Source organism: Leptonychotes weddellii, chromosome 7, assembly GCF_054177405.1.
Source record: "Leptonychotes weddellii isolate Sample4059 chromosome 7, ASM5417740v2, whole genome shotgun sequence".
In the NCBI taxonomy this organism is placed as follows: domain Eukaryota; kingdom Metazoa; phylum Chordata; class Mammalia; order Carnivora; family Phocidae; genus Leptonychotes; species Leptonychotes weddellii.
In genome coordinates, this window is record NC_138375.1 from 47,904,361 (window position 1) to 47,926,723 (window position 22,363).

A 22,363-nucleotide genomic window follows, 5' to 3' on the forward strand; every position below is an offset into this window, starting at 1 on the left:
GCTCCTGGAGGTCCATTTTGCCCAAAAACACAATTCCCTATCTCCCTGTGGACAGAGAATGCTGAGCATCAGCCCTCTGATCTAGACTGTCCGTTATAAAATGAAAGAGATACAAGACTCCATGTGGCAAACAGATTGATGTCAGAATTCATTCTCTGAAATATAAATCAAAAAGCCTTGAGATGTGATTCCCAAATATAATCAGCAAATGGATGTGGCTGCATGCTTTTCTCAAATCTTTGTATTGTTTTCCTTTATTACTCAAGTCACAACAAGGGCTTTTGGTGGGTAAAAGGAGGTGATTATGTCTAATAGTTGAGTAGAGGCAGGACACAGGTCATCTCACCAGCCCTGGGCTTCTCTTAGTGGTCACTATCGTGAGTACAAGGACTGCTGACCGCCAGTAGGGGGCATTCTTACATCCCTGCTATGCTGTGGCCTTCTCATGGTTTTGCGTCTGTAATGGAGTCTTGTCAGGGGAAGGAAAAGGATAGATTGTTCTGCTCTCATCTTTAACTCCAAGGCCATTACAGTGTAAGAGGTTCTGTCAGGTGTCCAGCTTTTAAATGTCTTACATTTAAAACCAGAGGAGGAATGAATGAGACTAAGCTTTGCCTTCCTGACAAATGGAGGAAAATGGATGTTTATTGTAGAAACAAATCAAAATGAACAGCTCTGGTATAAACTAGATTCTCAAGGTCATAAGATCCTCTGAGTTATGTGAAAACATTAGGAAAAGGAAAAAAAAAATAATGGTAACAATGTTCAGTAATATTTATTAAGCACCTACTATGTCTCAAGTCCCTGTTCTCAACACTCAACAGGAATCATTCCACTTCACCAGAATTCTAGTAGGGAAGAATGACTATTATCCCAATTTTTCCATGTGCTAAAACTGAGACTAGACAAGTAACTTGCTTAAGGTCATAGAGCGAATTAATGTCAAACTCAGAAATTGCCAGGGTTTTTTTTTTTGTCATATATCTCATTTCTTCATTTTTCATAAAGTTTAGAGCCATTGGTGAATTTTGGATATGTTTCAAATACGCAGATTTAAATAATATCACTAATAATAAATTTAATATTAAAATCATATTTTACATTTTATATAGGGTCCCCACAAGATCCATTATCTAAGTGAATAGTTTTATTTTATAAAAAACACAAAAGAACCAGAAAGAAAAATGGATTTACCCAAGATTACACAAGAAGATCATAATAAACAAGCAGGAATTAGAGCACAGGTCTGCTGACTTTGAGTCCAGTGCTTTCCCAACCAAAAGATACAGCTTCCTTTTTCAGAGAAGTTGAGCTTTTTGGAATCAACTCTATGTAGTTTGATATAATTTACAGAGTTTTAAAAAAATGTTAGTAATGATTTTTAACAAACATCTTAAAAATTATCTTGAATATCACAAAATGCAAAACTTCCTGGGTGAGAGAATTCTAGCAGGGGGAAGAAAGCTTTAAAATTGAGTGGTTGGGCATAGAGCAAAGAGCAAGTGAGGTCAAGTCTTTAAGCTTATAATTTTGCAGAGTATCCCCAGGAGTGATTTGACGTCGTGGGGAACATTTTGTGATTTGACCTTTTCCAACCATTGCCTGCAGTTGCCTGAATTTGGATGTTCTTTTTCCAGCTGCTTTCAAAGCTGTTTTAGAAAGCTTGGTATTCTGATAACATTAGGTTTCTCAACTTCTGTGGAGCCTTTTAAGAAAATGTCAGTGCCTGGGTTAGATTAATCAGGTCTGGCTTCAAACACAAAATTATGCCAGGCCCATCAGATGAATAAAAATAAGAAATTACAGTGTTTATGGTTATTTCTCCAGAAAAGTTTTCTGGGTTTGAATTAAAATCATTAATAACATTTTTCTCTTTGCCTCCGGAATTTGAAACCATCTGTGAGATACATTCATAAATCCAACAGATAGAATTCAAATACCATCTTTATTGCTGGTAGCACTGATTTGGAAGATTCGTATTATGTCTCATCCAAATCTAATTTTTGGGATTACCCAACTCAGAGGAGAAGTTGGTGTACAAGACCAACTACTTGCTTGGAATAGCAGGCTGGCAACAATTGGGTACCTAAAGTAGGGACTGGGTGAGAACAACTGCTGGATTAACCTCTAAAAATTAGTCCATGGCTTGACTCAGGAGATGTTACCAAATGGAGAACAGATGCAAGAAATTATTAGATCTATCCAGTAAGGAAACTCCTAAGTGGGCAAGCGTCTCAATTTTACCTATCAGATAACAGAATGCATGAAGTGGGAGAAAATCAGAGTGGAATCTCTTCTTTCTGGTACTTTCTAAAAGGATGGAAAATAGAGGGAACTGTAGCTGCCCATGGCCAAAGACTCCATTTTTCAGGGACAGAACTGTGGACCATGCCTTTTCATGTTGGGAAATCTTGTTTCTTTCAGCAGGTTGCAAGTAGGATTTCTGTTCTTTTCCTCTGTGAAGTGCACTCTCATCATGTATATGTCAGAATGGCAAGTGTAACATATTGACCCCTTTTCTGTGGCTCTGGGATTACAACTGTGACCAATCAGTTATAATCGGTAATTACAAGGAGCAAAAAAAAAAAAAATCCTTTGTTATCTAGCACTTACCTATGGTGGACTGGAAGTAAAAAACTACTATTTTTCTTAGGATTTCTCAAATATCCAGCCATGCCTCTATTAAGCCACTTTAATTTTCTTATCAAAGTTGACAAATTTAACTGTACTATGGTATGTGCTTCTTATTAGTCTCTCTCTCTCCTGAGTTGTTGAAAATACTTCTAGTCAGCAACTTAGAGCCAAGGGAGCAAAGTTGCTGGAATATGAATTCACATTTTAAAATTTCCCCCAAAATGGGACTTCTCAGAGAGATAAATTAGGAGATCTGGTGGTGGTACAGTAATACTCTACATGAGGACGAACCATACATAAAAGGATATTTTGTCACCTTTGACTGCCAAGCCATGTTGATATGTAATCAGTTCATACTTCAGTGTCATGTTGAACAGAAGAGATGATTTTTGTGACACAAATCTGTGACCTGTGTTAAAATGATAGTGTTAATGATGTTCATGGATACAATGACGTTCATATAAATAAGAGTAAGACTGAATGCTTTACTATTATTCCTGATGGTTGCAGGTAGCCTTTTAACATAGGATAAAAACATTTCACTCAAGAAGAAGCTTACTTACCATACTGTAGAATGCCAATACCAATCTTCTTTGATGCGTCTTTAAGAGGATAAATTGGTTGATATGGATAAATTCTAGGACCCTTTCTAGCCAATTCTCTTTTGGATAGGGAGTACTATTTCTTCTATGTTTATATGTGCCAGAATGGTGTTAATAATATTACAAAGATTGTGCTGCTATGTAATAATATATAACATGTATACATCATCTCTGAAAACTTACAAAGCACTTTTCCTACCATTAGCAAATGTGGTTTTCACAACAGCCTTAGGTATGCTTATCCTTACTTTCCTGGGAGAATTTAAACAACTTATCCTACTCTCTGGACCTTGTTTGTGTCATTACTAGCACTTGAATTCTGGGACCGGATTCTGTGTATTTTCTGCTACCACAACCTATTCTGCACTTATATAAAACATGTTTAGTATCTAGTCAGATGTTTGTAGGAGTTAGATTTAATTATGCTGAGAAAAATTGCATTCCTTTTGGATGGATCAAAGTGGCAAATGCATTCATTTCTATCTTCAGTTTTAGATTTCTGAGCCAGAGTTGTTTTATTTATATGAATCTCAAGGTGAATTTATTTGCTATTTGCTACTATTTGCTATTTGTTGGAATTTGGTGATGGACCCCAAATAACGAATTCTATTACAGAAGGTCACAATGAGCTAAGAAACTGTGGCTTCTAAAGCATGTGAAGAAGAGGAGTGATTTATACTATTAAATCTAGTAAAGAGAATTTTCTAGTACAGAACTGCAGAGAACTAAGATATTAGCAAAACTTAGGTTCACTGTGTAAACCTAGAGGAAACCACTAATCTCTGGAGGCTTTACAAATATTAAGCTTCCTTTTATCTAAAGCTATTCTCCAGGAGGACAACTCTAGTATGGTTGAGTTTCCATCCTCCTAAAAGTAATATGCCTATATACATAAGGTTCAAGAGCAAACAAAAGGAATTTTTCTCTTTGTCGTTGGGACCCCCAGTTATCCAAACCAGCTATATTAACTACATTCAGTAATTGTTCAACTTTCTGCTTTCCCTCCCCCGCCTCTTTATTTCCATGATCCTAACCATTGGCTTAAAATGAACAGGCTATTTACTACAAAAGGAGTATTGCTTTGGGAAGCAGGAGTCAGGGGTCTGCCACTAGGTAGCTCTGTGTCCTTGGATAAAACACCAATCTTCTTTGATGGGTGTTCAAGAGGACAAAATTGGTTGATACGGATAAATTCTAGGAGCCTTTATAACCAATTCTCTTTTAGATGTAGAGTACTATTTCTTCTATGCTTATATGTGCCAGAATGGTATTAATAATATTACAAAGATTATGCTACTTTGTAATAATATATGACATTAATGGACCTTTTATTATGGGCCAGGAATTATACCAAGCACTTCACATATATTAACTCTTTTTAGTTTAGTTTCACAATAACCCTGTGAGGTGAGGTTTTTTACTATCCCTATTTACACGTAAGGAAGTTGAGACTCCGAGAATTAAGGCACTTTCCCCAAATCACACAATCAGTTAGTGGCAGAAGTAAGACTTTTGAACCTAGCCAGTCTGACATCACAGCTCTTGTAGTGGACACTTTTTTTTGAAAGATTTTATTTATTTATTTGTCAGAGTGTGTGTGAGCAAGCACACAAGCAGGGGGAGTGGCCAGCAGAGTAGGCAGAGGGAGAAGCAGGCTCCCTGCAGAGCAAGGAGCCCAATGTGGGTACTCGATCCCAGGACCCTAGGATCATGACCTGAGCCGAAGGCAGATGCTTAACCAACTGAGCCACCCAGGCGTTCCTGTAGTGGACATTTTGATGACCCCTCCTTCCCTTCTTCTCTGAGCTGGTGTACCCATCCTCCAGGTTCTGTAAGAGGTGGCTGCTTACAGCCCACCACTGTCCCCTTCTCTACAGAATTGCATTTGGCCAAAATAGAACCATCTCAACTGGGAGATTAAGGCCACTCCACCACAGCCTACAGAGCGCAAATGACGGCTGCTCTTGCCTCGAGGAGGCACTTTGTGGTACAGTTTGTTCCAGAACCTCCTAGAAGTTCTCCTACTTATGCTTAGCTTTTTTCCCACTGCGAGGTCTTGCTTCCTTCCCTCACTCCCCTTCTTTTAACAGTTAAACCCCAATAAGTCACTCACCCTTGCAGGAATTCTTGACTCTACCTCTGCTTCTAGGAAATCTTACTTGACGCAGCTCCTGGTCTTCACCACAGTTCTATGCTCTCTTTGCTCAGTGGAGAAGTCAGAGGGAGTCTTTAAAAGATAGACTTAGCCTAGAAAAAAATTATAAATTACACCTTTAACTTTCCACTGTAATTTTTCCAGTTGCTATTTTGTTTTTTGCAACATATGAGCTTAAAGAAATAACAGGTGAAATAAAAACGGTGAAGTTTTGAAACGAAAACACATCTACCTATTAGACTTAAGGTGAAAGGCTGATTGATCTCTTTCAGCAGCCAAGCCCCTTTGTTGTCTCTCTCATGAATTGGATCTGGTTGAGAAACTCAAATCACCAATCGATTCTTTAATAAGCATAATGCGGTCACTCTGATACAGCTGATTTCCCTTCCCTTTTTTCTTCTTGGCAAGCAGTTAAGATTGCTAACAGCTCTTTGTGACCTTATATTCACATCTCTGGGGATTAAGTTTAGCAAGGTATCCAGTAAAAATATTTCCAGAAGCAATAATTTCTAAAGTGAAGTTTTAATATTTCAAACGTTCATATTGATCTCTGTCTCGGTCTTAAATGTTTTTTGGTATGGGGTTCACCCAGGGTTTTCTTCATTGCTTTCTAAGCTAAAACATTTATTCATTTAACAAATAATTGTTGAGCTCCTTCTGTGTACGAGGCACTGTACTAGATGCTGAGACTAAAATAGGTAACTAAGTATAGCTACTTCCCTCATGGAACTTGTGAACCAATTGAATAGTATAATCTAATAGTCACACCAATCATATTCTTTAAATTGTGATCAGCTCTCTAGCTGTCATATAATACTATGAGGTTTTACTGAAGACATTAGATCTATTAAGGACTTCTTTGATGATGGAATAAATTGACATCTGAAGAAAGAATGGAGTTAAAGAAAAGATGGGGGTATTAGATTTTGAACCAAGAAAATCAGCATGTGAAAAGATCCTAAGGCAAGAAGTAGCGGGGACATTTAAGGAACCACAAGAACACCATTTGGAGTGTGAGGAAATACTATTTAAGATGAGGCTAGAGATGCAGTCAGGGGAAAGATTATACAAAGTAACCACAAGAACACCATTTGGAGTGTGAGGAAATACTATTTAAGATGAGGCTAGAGATGCAGTCAGGGGAAAGATTATACAAAGTCTTAAAGGACAAATTAAAGGATTTTAGTGTGTCCTGATATCAATGGACACTTATTAAAGGGTTTGGAGGAGTGTATACATGTGTGACATGAACACAGGAACAGGGGATATTTCTGAAATTGGAGGTAACATGACAAATGAAGACAAAAGAATGAGCAGTACCTATTCTCTTAGGAGAATAGAAAGTAAATCAAGTTGGGTGGGCATTAAAGGGGGAAATCATAAATGGTGTGAGATACAGCGGGGATGGACCAAGGGTAAAATGGACCAGAAACACATGATAAGCAGTATGGATTTTAAACTGAGAAACTTGAAGGGAATGGAATGAACAGAGGTAAATTTTAGAAAGATTTGTCTAAACTGGCACTGTCCAATTGAGCTTTCTATGATGAAGTAGCTTTTCTGTGATCTATACTATCATAATACATATGTAGTTACCGAGCACTTGAAAATGCCTTGATGAATGGGGGGATAGATTTTTAAATTTTATTTAATTTTGTATTTTACTTAAGGTAACTACCATCTTAGCACATGTCTAGTCATCGCACAGAGTATGTGTGTGTGGTAGTGTGGTAGTGCTGGGGACATTTGGAAGTTGGAATGAGGAAAAGGAGATGTGCTAGGAATCTGGGAGAGAGAGGAGGTCAGGAAGGATAAAGGCAGAAAAATCATACAAATGTGAAGTGCAAATATTTAATTTACTTTGTCTACATGAAGGGAATAATGAGAAATGTCTAGGTTAAATTCAGATTATAGACCGCTTCCCATGCCAGACTAAGGGGCTTGGACTGTCTGTGAAGAGGAACATGGATCTCTTTAAGGTTTCAAAGATTGGAATTATTTAAGTAGAATTTCCAGAAATGTGCTTGCCAGAGACTTCATTTTATTATGGTGTGTAAGATAAATTAGCGTGTATATTTTTTGTTAGAGCCCTTGTGCCACTGAGTAGTGATGCTATATCCCTATGTCTTCCTGAGGACTCCCTGATGGCAAGAATTACAGTTTGGTTATGTTTTCCCTTCTGACCTCACAGGACCTAGTTGCTGGAAGAATACTGAATGTAATTCCAGAAAAGTTAATAGGGGCCTCAGACACCACTGGGAATGGTGGGCAGGTGATGGATGCAGAAACACATGGGAGTGGCATGTATAGAAGTTAACCACTGATTAAACTTGAAAGTCATTACTTACCCATAATGCTCTAGACTCCATAAGCTCAGGGACTGTGATTCTGCCCAAGGATTAGGTATTCTACTCATTCTTTTGGGAACACAGCAAACCTGGAGAAAAGTGTGGTGCCAATTAAAAGGCAATATTTACAAAGCCTTTTTGGGGCAGTGTTTATTCCAGATATCTTGAAGTTAAATATTTTTTAAAATATATTTTCTGGGGGCGCCTGGGTGGCTCAGTTGGTTAAGCGACTGCCTTCGGCTCAGGTCATGATCCTGGAGTCCCGGGATCGACTCCCGCATCGGGCTCCCTGCTCGGCGGGGAGCCTGCTTCTCCCTCTGACCCTCCCCCCTCTCATGTGCTCTCTGTCTCAAATAAATAAATAAAATCTTTAAAAAAATATATATTTTCTGGAGCACCTGGGTAGCTTAATTGGTTAAGCATCTGCCTTTGGCTCAGGATCATGATCCCAGGGTCCTCGGGTCGAGTCCCATGTTGGGCTCCCTGCTCAGTGGGGAGCCTGCTTCTTCCTCTCTCTCTGCTGCTCCCCCTATGTTCATTCATGCTCTCTCTCAAATAAATAAAATCCTTATAAAAAAATATTTCCACATTATCTTTCAAAAAGTCAATGTTTACCCCTATCAAAAGTGTGTAGCTCTTAGTTCACATCTTGTCTGTACTTCCTGCTAATATAATAGGTTAAAAGTGAAATACTATTGTTTTACTTGGCATTTCACTGATCACTACTGAAGTTGATAATCTTCATATATCCATCAATTATCCATTCATTTTTTTAACCTAATTAAAATTTGGGTTTCTTTTCTCAATGATTAATGGGAATTGTTTATGTATCAGTGACACTGGCCTTCAATTTCTTATTTTGTAGATATATTATTTAAGTGTTGTATTTTCCTTTTAAAATTATCTAAAGCATTCTCTTTTAACTTTTTTAAAAGCTGTAGATTGATTGATTGATTTAGCAAACTCTGTCCCCAGTATGGGGCTCAAATTCACAACCCCAAGATCAAGAGTTGCATACTCTACTGACTAAGCCAGACAGGCACTCCTAAAGTTTTACATGTTAAATGTGTAAATATTTTTCCTTTATGCTTTTTATGTTTCCCCAAATGCAAATGTAGCCAACAACTCTCTTGCTTTCCTGTGGTCAAAAGCAACCTCATAGAAGTATACCACAGATTCAAATATTTAATAAGGGGTGATATAGTTAGATCTAATGCATTGTCTCAACACATGTCTCTGTCTATCTGAATTGTAGTCAAGAGAAAATTATCTTGTTCCATCTTAATTTAATTTAGAATCAGTTGTGAGATTCCACAGGTCTTAATCTCCATACTCCCTAAAATAGAGGGCTGTATGCATAGCAGTGATTCAGAATATTTGTTAATTTAAATAGAGACTAGAGAAAGGAATGTAAAGAAGAGCATAACACTAACACTATTATGAGCATAAGGAGAGCCTAACACTATTTTGTCTTTAAAGTCAATCTAGTAGAATAATATAAGTTCTATTCAACTATATTTAAGTGGAGTAAGAATCATGAGTGAGGAACAAAGTGAAATCTTTTTTTTTTTTTTCGCCAACCTGACAAGATATTAATGATGTTGAGATAATGTATGCAAACCATTCAGCCCCAGTCTCTGTATATAGTAGTTCTCATTCCAGGTAACCAGAAAATACTTCTTGTCATTATTTCAGGTGTTCACGGGGTAGAAGATTTTTCTACCACTGGAATTGTTAAGTTTTTAAGAAATAGTTTTGCACCACAGTTAAAAAAAATTGGAATTCATCGTTCATTAACATTGATAGTCTCTTCCTAAAACCAGATGTGAGAAGCTTATAAAAGATAAAGAAAGAATGGACATTAGTGGGTGTTATTCAAATTATGTCTTCTCTTTTCAATCATAGCCTGTGTCTATAACATTCTAAATTAAGACACAAACAGGGACCAAACTAATTTATTAAATGCTATGACTTTAAATATCATATGTTAGACTAAATCAATGGAAGGAATATATTTGAAGTGGCTGAAATAACCACTTTTGACTTGGTTGGCATTTAAACCTTTTGGGCTTAGGAATCACTGATGTAGCACTTTCAGGGGTTTTGATTTTATAGGCTCCTTGGCCCAGAGTTTTTAAAAATACAAAAAGGGTTGTGGCCTTAGATGGGCGCCTGGGTGGGACACAGGTTGTGGCCTTAGAGAAGACAGGCATCAGGCTGTCACTGTAAAACTGCTTTGCTTTTAAATGGCCTGTTCCCAAGTTTGAATTCATAATCTAGTGGTAGAAAAGCTTTGGATTTGCTGGCAAAGATGAAAGATGCTCAGAAGCTATTACCTTCAAATAGAAATTGATGGATAAATAGGCTATGGACGTTTAGATTATGACCTAAAGGGAAGTGGAGTATTGAACTAAGATAATTATCGGGTTAACTTGAGACAAAATTAAAGTTCACCTTTAAAAGAGTCAGATCATTAATGCCAAAGTGTAGATTCTCATTCACTTATGTGATAAGAAGTAAAAAAAAAAAAGTTACTAAAGTTATCTAGATTTATTTAAAATATTATAATTTGTAAAGTCTCACTTAAACACATGTTTAAAATATGCAGAAAACTCTCAAGGACTCTGAAAATAAGGAGAAAAAGCACCACTGAATATTACTATTTAAAAAGAAAACCTCTCCTTGTTTTTCCTATCTAGAATATGAGAACTTGCATTTGCCTACAGTATTCTGATCAAAGAAACAGGAAAGAAACAGACATTAATGGGGATCATCTCAAATTAAGTGTCTTTATTCCACAATTATAGCCTGGGTCTATTATATTGTAAACTAGAAGAAAAGCAGAGACCAAACTAATTTATGAAATGCCATGATTTTAAGTAGCTTAAGTCCAGATAAATCAACATAGAGAAGCATAATCTCAGAAAACTAATCAAAACCTACTTACTACCAACAAGAAGTTCCCACTTTAAGTTTTCAGGGATAGTTGCTCATTAATGGCTACTTAATGATCTCTGAGAGGGAACTGATGTTCAAATGGAAGGTAAATTCCCTAATTAGTTTCTGGGTCACTATCACTGTCTTAACCAAGCTTGACTCAGACAAGTGACAGTACATCAATTCGCCAAAGGCAGTGTTAAGAGGTTTTTATAACTACACTTAGGAAACACTGCAAGGTTAGGGGGAGAGTCTTTACTCAGCCGCTTAACCGACTGAGCCACCCAGGCGCCCCTATGCAAAAGCTTTTCAATTTGATGTAATTCCATTTCTTTATTTTACCTTTGTTGTCCTTGCCTTACACTGGTCCAAAAATATATTACTAAGACTGATGTTGAAGAGCTTATTGCCTATATTTTCTTCTAGAAGTTTTATGGTTTCAAGTCTTTAATCCATTTTGAATTTATTTTTTTATATAGTTTAAAGTAGTCATCCAGTTTCATTCTTTTGCATACGGCTGTCCAACTTTTCCAACACCATTTATTGGAGACTCTCTCTTCCTCATTGTATATTCTTGCCTCCTCTGTCATTGATTGACAATATAAGCATGAGTTTATATCTGGGCTCCCTATTCTAAATGCTTTCCAAGTTTGATAAGTGTTGGCATGATGCTCTGTTCTGTTCCAGGAGATTATGTGGTCATGTCTGTCTACTTTGACCTGAGCAGAAGGATGGGATACTTCACCATCCAGACCTACATCCCCTGCACACTCATTGTTGTCCTATCCTGGGTATCTTTCTGGATCAATAAGGATGCTGTTCCAGCCAGAACTTCTTTAGGTGAGACACGTTTCTTTTTCTTTTAGTGTTCCAAGATAAGTATCCGGTATCAGTAATCTTTATTCCCCTTTCTAAGTTGATTTGCTGTTAATTCAGTCAGCAATTACATAGAAATGACATGATTTTATTTTAAAGAAAACTAGCATATTTAAAAAGGTGTTTAAAAGATTTCCAGTTCTAGTTTTCCTTAATTACCTCAATTCACTTTCTTTAGTGAATTCTCTTGATAAATTTAAGTTTGACTAGGAAAAAAAAAACAAACTTCTAATTTCAGTAGATTTTGTGTTTTGGTCTCTGGGCAGTTATTTGCGGAGCTGCTCACACAAGCTCATGAGAGCTGGTTGTGTTTATTCTTTCCAAATGTATTGAGAGATGTCACATTGGTAGATTGAAGTCAGCCAAGGTGAAAGTATTAACATCATAGAAATCGGCAAACACTAAAAATCAGGACTGCCTTTTTTCCCCTAGAGTCAACTGTTACACATTTACCAGCACATGACTGGCTATTAATTCCAACATCCATAATTATCATAATGACATTTGAAGATGTATATACACAGCAATTGGCTCTAACCATTGAAAATATTTTTGGAAAAATACCTGTGACATTTTGGGAATACAGCCCCTCCCCACCTCAAACGCATACACTTTTAAGATTATTTGCATCTTTCTTGATGTATTATATATAGAGATGTTTATATTTTCACATTTTTTTCTCATGTGAGGAATAAGGTTCAAATAGATTATTACAAAGCCACAGACTCACAAGGACGTTGGAGTCTAGGTCCATGAATGTTAAGTAGTTAACTAAGAATTAAGCTGTTGAAAGATGAATTATACAATCACAGTCCTCTTTTATCAGCTATGTGAAAACTAGGACCACATCTCTTGCCCGCTCTTGACTAGTGAGTAAATATAATTGTAGTAGTTAAGAGCTCCGGTTTTAAAACCCAATAAATCTGGATTTCATCCCACATGTATAGTATGGCTTGGAAATGCTCTTTAGTTTCTGTAAATCATATTTTCCTCAAATGTGAAACATATATCATTTTCTATAGGGTTTTATTAGATTAATCTAGGTTAGGTACAGAAAATACTTAAGAAAATAAGGTATTCCACACATGGATGAAACATACTAAAGCATTAGAAATGTTAGCAACTACAATTGACCCTTGAAATATGTGGGGGTTAGGGGTTCTAACTTCACCTGAGCCGTCAAAAATCCACATATAACTTTTAACTCCCCCCAAACCAATAGCCTGTTGTTGCCTGGAAGCCTTCCCAGTAACACATATATTGTATGTCACATGTATTATGTACTGTATTCTTACAATAAAGTAAAGTAGAGAAAAGCAAATGTTATTAAAAAACTGATAAGGAAGAGAAAATACATTTATTGTACTGTGCTTTATTTGTTGAAAAAATCTGCATATAAGTGGACCCATGTAATTCAAACCCATGTAGTTCAAGGGTCAACTATATATCATTTTCTGACAAAATGCTCTGTACCAGGTTATTAAAACTGAGGGCAAAAGAGATTACTGGGAAGAAGACATCATTTGCATGTTTGTCCTCTTCCAAACCTAATTTAGTCTCCCATCTGTTTCAAAATAATTTTGTTTGGACTTTTCTGTTATATGTGGTACATTGTTACAAGTCCTATTCAACACTTAGAATATCTTGTTTACTTCTACCAGCTGAAATAAACCCAAAGTATGTCGAGCCTATTACTTTAGGACTGTTGTCACTGTGAGTAGAATGTATTGCCTTATATGCTTACATGTCTGTCTCTCACATCAGAATGTAGATGTTTTTTCATTCCCAGTATAGTGCCTGGCCCATAGCTGGTTCTTCACTGATTATTCAAGTAATGTATGCTCTTATGAATGGATGGAACAAATGCATTAATACATTCCAATCTACCCATACCAAAAATATTTTAAGAAAAAGATTTCAAATCAATCTCTTCTCTTGAAGTCCAGACTTCTGCTGGTCAAACTCCTCTTAAGGCCACTTTGATAATTCATTTCAACCAGTCATTAAATGAGCCCTTACTGGCCAAAACTGCTGTAGGAGAAGGGATCAAGGTGAGTGAGCTAAAGAATGAGGAATGAGAGAGAGGCCCCTGAACAAATAACAGGTACGTGCTCTTCTATGTTGATCTTTGACTATAAGTCACGCCTGTTTAATATAGTCCCCGTGACTTTTCTACCCTTCACAACTACTTACAGAAGTTACAGTGATAATAAAAATTATTAACACATTTTGTAGGGCCAAGGAAGCAGAGGTGCTGCAAGGTTAAATGACATTCACAAGATCACACCCCCAGCAGATAGTCTATCTGCACCTTGGCTAATGGGGCTTAGAGTTGCTCTTTGTGTGAGGCTTTGTTGAAGGCCAGTTGTGGGGAAAGGTGGGCAGGAGAGACAGTTTCTCTGTGTTAACTTTGCTTTCTCAATTCTCTAGATCAGTGCTTCTTAAATTCAACTGCACATTTGTATCACTAGGATGCCTTTACATGTATAGCTGCCTCAGTCCAATCACAGAAGATGCTTATTTAAATTTTGAGAGCTTGGCCTGCATGTCAGGATTAAAAAAAAAAAAAAAATTCCCCAGGTGATTCTAACATGTGATCACATTACCTTTTTCAGTGTTTACAATCAAGCATTAAACCAGATGACCCTAAACACCTGTGGACCTAAAGTTTATTGTCACAGAATAGTTAAAGCCAAGTTGTTGGATGAGTGAGATAAATATACCTACACGGCTCAGACTCTTTCTGAGCTCAGACCACGAGAGCACGGGAAGCAGTCATTTTGGGGCTTACAACACTTGAATGTAGTTTGGCACACAGGTGGTAGCTGGTAAGCCTTAATCATGGTTCAATGTCGACGGATGAAACAATAAAAACACCAGTTGGTATTTTTCACACGAGTAATCTGAGGTGAGGTAGCATGCCTGAAGAGCTTACCTGATGCCCAGACTGGAGGAATTGATAAAAGCTATGGATATCTTTTCATCTATCCCAAGTAAGCCTAATCCTTTGCTTAGCAAAACTGGACTTTAAAAACCACCCCCAGCTATCTTGTTGTTGGTGGGTGGATCGGTTAAAACTACCACTCATCTCCCACCCACTGTTCTCTTCCCCGCGGATCCAACCAGAAACCTGAAAATATCATGAAGTGGTTCTTCAGGAGTCTTCCTTTACATTACATGGCTGTGATGAACTTCCATGTAGCCTAAATAACATCTTCCTAACTTGCTAGATAAGTTTTTAACTTACATGTTAGATCAGATTTTCTTAAGTGAAATTGTCTATGGTATCTGCTGTAAATTATGACATTTTCACTCCTCCATAGGTCAAGTGTGGCTTGAGGCCTGAATGTGAAGGCCAAGGTTCCCCCCATACGCAAATAATGAACCATTGGACACCACATCAAAAACTAATGATGTACTGTATGGTGACTAATATTAAAAAAAAATTACCCTCCTTAAAAGTGATATATTATCAGCTGAATAATACATGATGAGAATTCCTAGGGGCTATTGTTTGTTTGTTTGTTTATATATAATAAAATTACAAATTCAAGTAATCAAAAATAAATTCTCCCCCACAAAATATATCAACTGTAATTATGTATAGTCAAGAACTTCTACATGAATTATTGCATGGACAACTTGAGTGAAGTTTTTTTAATTTGAGAAGCAGACTGTTCTTCTCTAAAATAAATAGCTTACATTTATTGATATTTTACTAGGAATTGCAGTTAATGAATATTACTTAATCTTCACAAGAACACTATGAGGTATGCCCCTCCCACGCCACCCCTAGTTTGTAGCTGAGAAACTTGACCATTGCTAAGGTTCTATCATGACAATATGGAAGACCCACAGTCCACATCATCCTGAATTAAGAAAATACACTAGCTCCCAAGTGTCTGGTGCTTCATGCTGCATATTAGGTACATATTCATAGAGAGGGAATATAACAATGTGGGTCAGAGCACAGCATTTTAAGTCAGACTTTGTAGGCTTGTATCTCATCTTTCTCACTTTCTACCTTGGACAGATTCTTTATTCTTTCTGTGCTCAAGTTTTTTCCACCTGCAGAAAAAGGATAACGGTGATAATCCTCATTGTGAGGATTTTGTGGGATAATATATAAAGTACTTGAGGCAGTACCTGGTCAAAGAAAGAGATCCACTAAATGTTAGCTGTTGTTATGTACAGTTAAAATTCTATCCCACAGGCCATCAATGTGGATTCCTATTTTCAGATGTAGCATGAGTCTCTCTGACCTATCATATATACATTATTCATTGATTGCTCCATTTATGCATTCAAAAGGGTGTTTATTGAGTCCCAGCACTATACTTGTCTTATGAAGTCACAAAGGACATTAAGATAGAGGTCCTTTCTGTTGTCACATAATATACAGATTACAAAGGGAGATGGGCTATTCCCTAATAATAATATAGGAAAGAGGTTATGATTGTAGTTTATAACTGCAGTTCCCTTGATCATACTTCTCCTCTATGAAAGGCTACTCTTTTTTTTGTGAAGTTATTTCAACCAACACCAATTTTTCACCTCTTGGGAATTTCATAACAGAAAATACACTGAGGAAACTTGATACTAAACTAAGATCTAATGACCCAAGAGAGCCACATGGTTCTTGGGCTTATTTATTCTACAACTAGAAGTTTGTACCTCTCAATCCCCCTCACCTATTTTGCCTATACCCTTATCCATCTCCCCTCAAGCAAACACCAGTTAGTTCTCATGAGTCTGTATCTATTTTTGTTATTGTTTGCCCATTTGCACATTTTATTTTTTTCGATCCATGGCATTTGTCTTTGATCTATTTTACTTAGGATAATGCCCTCTAGGGCCATCCATGTTGTCACAAAAGGCAAGATTTTTATTTTTTTCTTATGGCTGAGAAATAGTCCAGTGTGTGTGTGTATACCATATTATATTTATCCATTCATCTATCAGTGGATACGTGGGTTCCTTCTATATCTTGGCTATTCTAAATGCTACTGCAATAACCATAGGGGTGCATGTAACTTTTGAATTGTTTTTGGGTTTTCGTTTTCTTCAGGTAAATACCCAGAAGTGGAATTACTGGATCATACAGTATTTTCTATTTTTTGTTTTTCGAAGAACCTCCATACTGTTTTCCAGAGTGGCTACACCCATTTACACTTCTAACAACAGTGTACCAGGGCTCCCTTATCTCCACATCCTTGCCACAACTGTCATTTCTCATCTTTTTGATACTAGCCATTCTGACAGGTGTGAGGTGATACTGTTGTTTTGATTTACATTCCCCTAATTATGAGAGATGCTGAGCATCTTTTCATGAGTCTCTTGGCTATTTCTGAGTCTTCTTTGGAAAAATGTCTATTCAGGTGTTCTGCCCAATTTTTATTTGGTTATTATTATTATTTTTTGGTGTTGAGTTGTAGGAGTTCTTTATCTATTTTGGATATTAACCCCTTATCAGATAAGTCATTTGCAAATATCTTCCTCCATTCAGTAGATTGTCTTTTTGTTTTGTTGATGGTTTCCTTTGCTATGCAAAAAGCTCTTTAGTTTTATATAGTCCCAATTATTTATTTTTGCTTATGTTTTCCTTAGCTGGCGAGACATATTCAGAAAAAATATTGCAAAGGCCGAGGTCCATGAGTTTACTAGCTCTGCTTTCTTTTAGGAGTTTTATGGTTTCAGATCTTATATTTAGGTCTTTAATCCATTTGGAGTTAATTTTTGTATATGATATAAGAAACTGATCCAGTTTCATTCTTTCTCATGTAGCTGTCCAGTTTTTCCAACAGCATTTACTGAAGAGACTTTTTTTCCCATTGCATATTCTTGCCTCCTTTCTTGTAGATTAATTTACCACACAAGCGTGGACTTATTTTTGGGCTTTTTATTCTGATCCATTGATTTACATGTTTTTCTGCCAGTACCATACCATTTTATTACCATAGCTTTCTGGAATAGTTTCAAATGGGATTGTGATAACTCCAGTTTTGTCCTTAAGATTACTTTGGCAATTAAAGGGTCTTTTATGGTTCCATACAAATTTTAGGATTGCAATAAATGCTATTGGTATTTTGATAGAGATTGTACTGAATCTGTAGATTACTTTGGATAATATGGACATTTTAACAATATTAATTCTTCCAAATCATGAGCATGGTATATATTTCCATTTATTTATGTTGTCTTCCATTATCATTTTCAGAGTACAGGTCTTTTACTTCCTTGGTTAAATGCTTAGTATTTTATTCTTTTTGATGAAATTGCAGATAGGATTGTTTTTGTAATCTCTCTATTTCATTTTTTTTTTTTTTAAAGATTTTATTTATTTATTTGAGAGAGAGAGAACACATGAGAGGGGATAGGGTCAGAGGACGAAGCAGACTCCCTGCCGAGCAGGGAGCCCGATGCGGGACTCGATCCCAGGACTCCAGGATCATGACCTGAGCCGAAGGCAGTCGCTTAACCAACTGAGCCACCCAGGCGCCCTCTATTTCATTTTTAATGTATAGAAACAACAGATTTCTGTATATTGATTTTGCATCCTACAGTTTCACTGAATTCATTTATTCATTCCAACAGTTTTTTGGTGGATTCTTTAGGGTATTTTATATATTTGTATCATGTCATCTGCAAATAGTAGCAGCTTTACCTATTCCTTACTAGTTCAGATGTCATTTATTTATTTATTTTTTGTCTGATTGCTGCAGCTATGTTGAATAAAAGGGGTGAGGGTGGACTTCCTTATCTTGTCCTGATCTTAGAGGAAAAGTTTTCAGCTTTTCACCATTGGAATATGATGTTGGTTGTGGGTTTTTCATATATGCCCTTTATTTTGTTGAGGTCCGTTCCTTCTATACCCCCTTTGTTGAGAGCTTATATCATAAATGGATTTTGAATTCTGTGCAATGCCTTTCTGCCTCTATAGAGATGTTCATATCATTTTTATCTTTCATTTTGTTAATGTAGTGTAAAATAGATTGATTTACATATATTGAACCATCCTTGAATCCCTGGAATAAATCTCACTTAATAGTGTTGAATGATCATTTTAATGTATTGTTGAATTCAGTTTGCTAATATTTTATTGAGAATTTTTGCATCTATATTCATCAGGGATATTAGTCTGCAATTCGTTGTCTCTTTGTAGTGTCTTTTTTCTGGTTTTGGTATGAGGGCAATGCTGGCCTCATAAAATGAATTTGGAAGCATTCCTTTCTTTCTGTTCCATTTTTTGAGTAGTTTGAGAGAGATAGGTATTAACTCTTCTTTCAATGTTTGGTAGAATTCATCTGTGAAGCCATCTGGTCTTGGGCTTTTGTTCGTTGGGAGTTTTTTGAATACCACTTCAATTTCATTACTAGTAATTGGTCTGTTCAGTTTTTAATTTCTTCCTGATTCAGTCTTAGATGATTATATAGTTCTATGAATTTATCCATTTCTTCTAGGTTGTCCAATTTTTGGCATAAAATTTTTTATATTATTTTTTTTTAAAGATTTTATTTGACAGAGAGAGACACAGGGAGAAAGGGAACACAAGCAGGGGGAGTGGGAGAAGCAGGCTTCCCGCAGAGCAGGGAGCCCGATGCGGGGCTCCATCCTAGGACCCTGGGATCATGACCTCAGCCGAAGGCAGATGCTTAATGACTGAGCTACCCAGGTGCCCCTATATTGTTATTTTTTATAGTTCTGTCACTTATAACTTCTTTCATTTCTGATTTTGAGTCCTTTATTTTTTTCTTGATTAATATTACTAAAGAATTATCAATTTTATCTTTTAAAAGAACAAGCTTTTAGTTTCATCTTTTCTTTTTTAGTCTCTATTTCATTTATTTCCAAACTGATCTTTATTATTCCTTCCTCCTACTAACCTTAGGCTTTGTTCTTTTTCTAGTTCCTTGAGGTGTAAGGTTAGATCTGAGATTGTTAGGTTTGAGATATTCTTTTGTTTCTTGAGGTGGACCTGTATTGCTATAAACTTCCTGTATCCCAAAGATTCTAGAACTATAGTATAGCCATTTTCATTTGTCTCCACATATTTTTTAAAGATTTTATTTATTTGAGAGAGAGAATGAGTGGTGGGGCAGGGCAGAGGGAGAGGGAGCAGCAGACTCCCCACAGAGCAGGGACCCCCCCCCACCACCAACACAAGGCTCAATCCCAGGACCATGAGCTAAGCTGAAGGCAGACACTTAAGCAACAGAGCCACCCAAGCATCCCACCACATATTTTATTTCCTCTTTGATCCATTTGTTCTTTAGTAGTATGCATTTTAGACTCCATATCTTTGTGTTTCTTCCAATTTTTTTCCTGTAATTGATTCCTAGTTTTATACTGTTGTGGTTGGAAATGATTTCAGTCTTGTTAAATTTATTGAGACTTGTTTGGTGGCCTAACATGGGCTCTATCCTAGAGAATGTTCCATGTTCCCTTGAAAAAGGATGTGTATTCTGCTAGTTTTAAATGGAATTTTCTGTATAGATCTGTGAAGTCCATCTGGTCTAATATGTCACTTGAAGCCACTGTTTCTCCACTGATTTTCTGTCTGGATATTCTATCCATTGGTGTAAATGGGCTGTTTAAGTTGCCTACTATTATTGGATTACTGACAAATTTCTCCCTTTTTGTCCGTTAATATTTGCTTTATATGTTTAGGTGCTCCTATGATGGGTGTGGAGATATTTACAAATGTTACGTCTTCTTATTGTATTGGCCTTTTTATCATTATCTTTGTCTCTTGTTACAACCTTTGCTTTAAAGTCTATTTTGTCTAAGTATTGCTACCCAGCTTTTTTTCTCACTTTCATTTGCATGGAATATATTTTTCCATCCCTTTACTTTCAGTCTGTATGTGTCTTTAGGTCTGAAGTATTCTCTTGTAGGGCAGCATATAGATAGGTCTAGTTTTTTTTAATCTATTCACTCTGTCTTTTGATTGAAGCATTTAGTCCATTTATAAGGTAATTATCAATAGATATGTATTTATTGCCATTTTTAAAATTGTTTTCTGGTTGTTTTATAGTTCTTTTTTCTTCCTATATTCTTTTGCTCTCTTCCCTTACAGTTTGAGAACTCTCTTTAGTGTTAAGCTTCAATTACTCTCACTTTATTTGGGGGGGGGTATGTATTATAATTTTTTGGTTTGTGGTTATCATGTGGTTCATATATAATATCCTAAGTATATAGCCATCTATATTAAGTTGGTGATTGCTTAAGTTCAAACATATTCTAAAAGTACTAAATTTTTACTCTCCATGTTTATGTATAATGCCATATTTTAATCTTTTTATTTTATGTATTCCTTGACTAATTTTTGTAGCTATAATCAATCATACTAATTTTGCATTTTAGCCTTCATACTAGCTAAATAAGTGATTAATTTGCTACCATTAATGTATGTTTGCTTTTACCACTGAGATTTTTTTCTTGCCATAATTTTCTTATTTCTAGTTATGACCTTTTATTTTCCACTTGAAGTCTCTTTCACATTTCTTGTAAGGACAGTTTAGTGGCGATGAACTCCTGTAACGTTTGTCTGGGAAACTTTTTCTCTTTCAATTCTGAATGATAGCCTTGACAGGTGGAGCATTTTTGCTTGTAGGTTCTTTCCTTTTAGCACTTTGAATATCATGCAACTCCCTTCTGGCCTGCAAAGTCTCTGCTGTAAAAAAAAAAAAAAAAAAAATCAGCTGATAGCCCTAGAGGGTTTTCCCTTTTATGTAATTGTTGGTCCCTCTCCTGCTGCTTTTAAGATTGTTTATCTTTAAATCTTAGTGTGGACCTCCTTAGGTTTAACTTGTTAGGGGCTTTCTGACCTGGATGTTTGTTTTCTTTTCCAGGTTAGGGATGTTTTTATATTTTTGGTTCTGACTGGTTATTAATTTTTTCTGTTTCTTCTGAGTTCATTCACTCACCTCTCAAGTTCTGTGAGTATCTTTGTGACCATTACTTTCAACTCTTTGTCAGGTAGTTTGCTTATTTCCATTTTGTTTAGCTCTTTTTCTGTGGTTTTGGGTTTTTTTTGTTTGTTGGAATATACTCCTATGTCTCCTCATTTTGTCTCTATGTTTTTATTTATCAGGTAGGTCAGCTATATCTCCTGATCTTGAAAGTAGTGGCCTTACGTTGAAGGCATCCTGTGGTGCCCTGTAGTACAATCCCCTCCTGGTCACCAGAACCAGGTGCTCCAGGGATGTCCCTTGTGTAGGCTGTGTGCACTGTCCTGCTGTGGCAGTGAGTGCTGTGGGCACAGTGGTGGGTAGGGACTGCCCCTAGTACAGTGAGCTAAGAGGCCTGGTTACAGCTACTATGGACATGCTGGTGTGTGGGGTTAGCTCCCCAGTCCCTAGGGCAGGGTTTTCTTTGGAGGGACACTGATTCCGGCAAGGGCCACCTGCCAGGTGTTGTGGGGCAGTAGTCTCTTTGAGGGGTTGCTGTTCCCAACTGAGGTTACCTGGCCAGTTATGGCAGGACAGGAGTCCCTTTGGAGGGGGCTGGAGAGGGTAGATTATGTAAGATGGATCTGTTGAGGAATGATGGGGTGGGGCAAGTGCTGCTAGCAAGTAGAGAGTTTCAGAACTGGCTTTTGCAAACATATAGCCATCCAGGCTGAAGTAGGGTAAGAAAAATGGTGCCCATCAGCACTTCTGTTCCTGGAGAAAGCTTCTGCAGATTCTGACACCAGTTCAAAAAATCTCCTTCTTGTATAACCCAGGCACTTATCAAACTGGTTCTTCTGTGCTGGAATACATGGTGAGTAGTATAGCATGCTGGCTCTTTAATTAGAAGTGGAGACTTGG

At 36.8% G+C, this 22,363-nt stretch overlaps 1 protein-coding gene across 2 annotated transcripts in view; it reads left to right on the top strand.

Annotated features, from left to right (window-relative positions):
- Positions 1-22,363, top strand: part of GABRG2 (gamma-aminobutyric acid type A receptor subunit gamma2) — a 101,170-nt gene that overhangs the window by 71,886 nt on the left and 6,921 nt on the right. For both annotated transcript variants that reach the window (XM_006730680.3, XM_006730679.3), the window contains exon 7: positions 11,364-11,516. In XM_006730680.3, the coding sequence (XP_006730743.1) occupies positions 11,364-11,516 (153 nt within the window). The remainder of the gene's footprint in view (positions 1-11,363; positions 11,517-22,363) is intronic.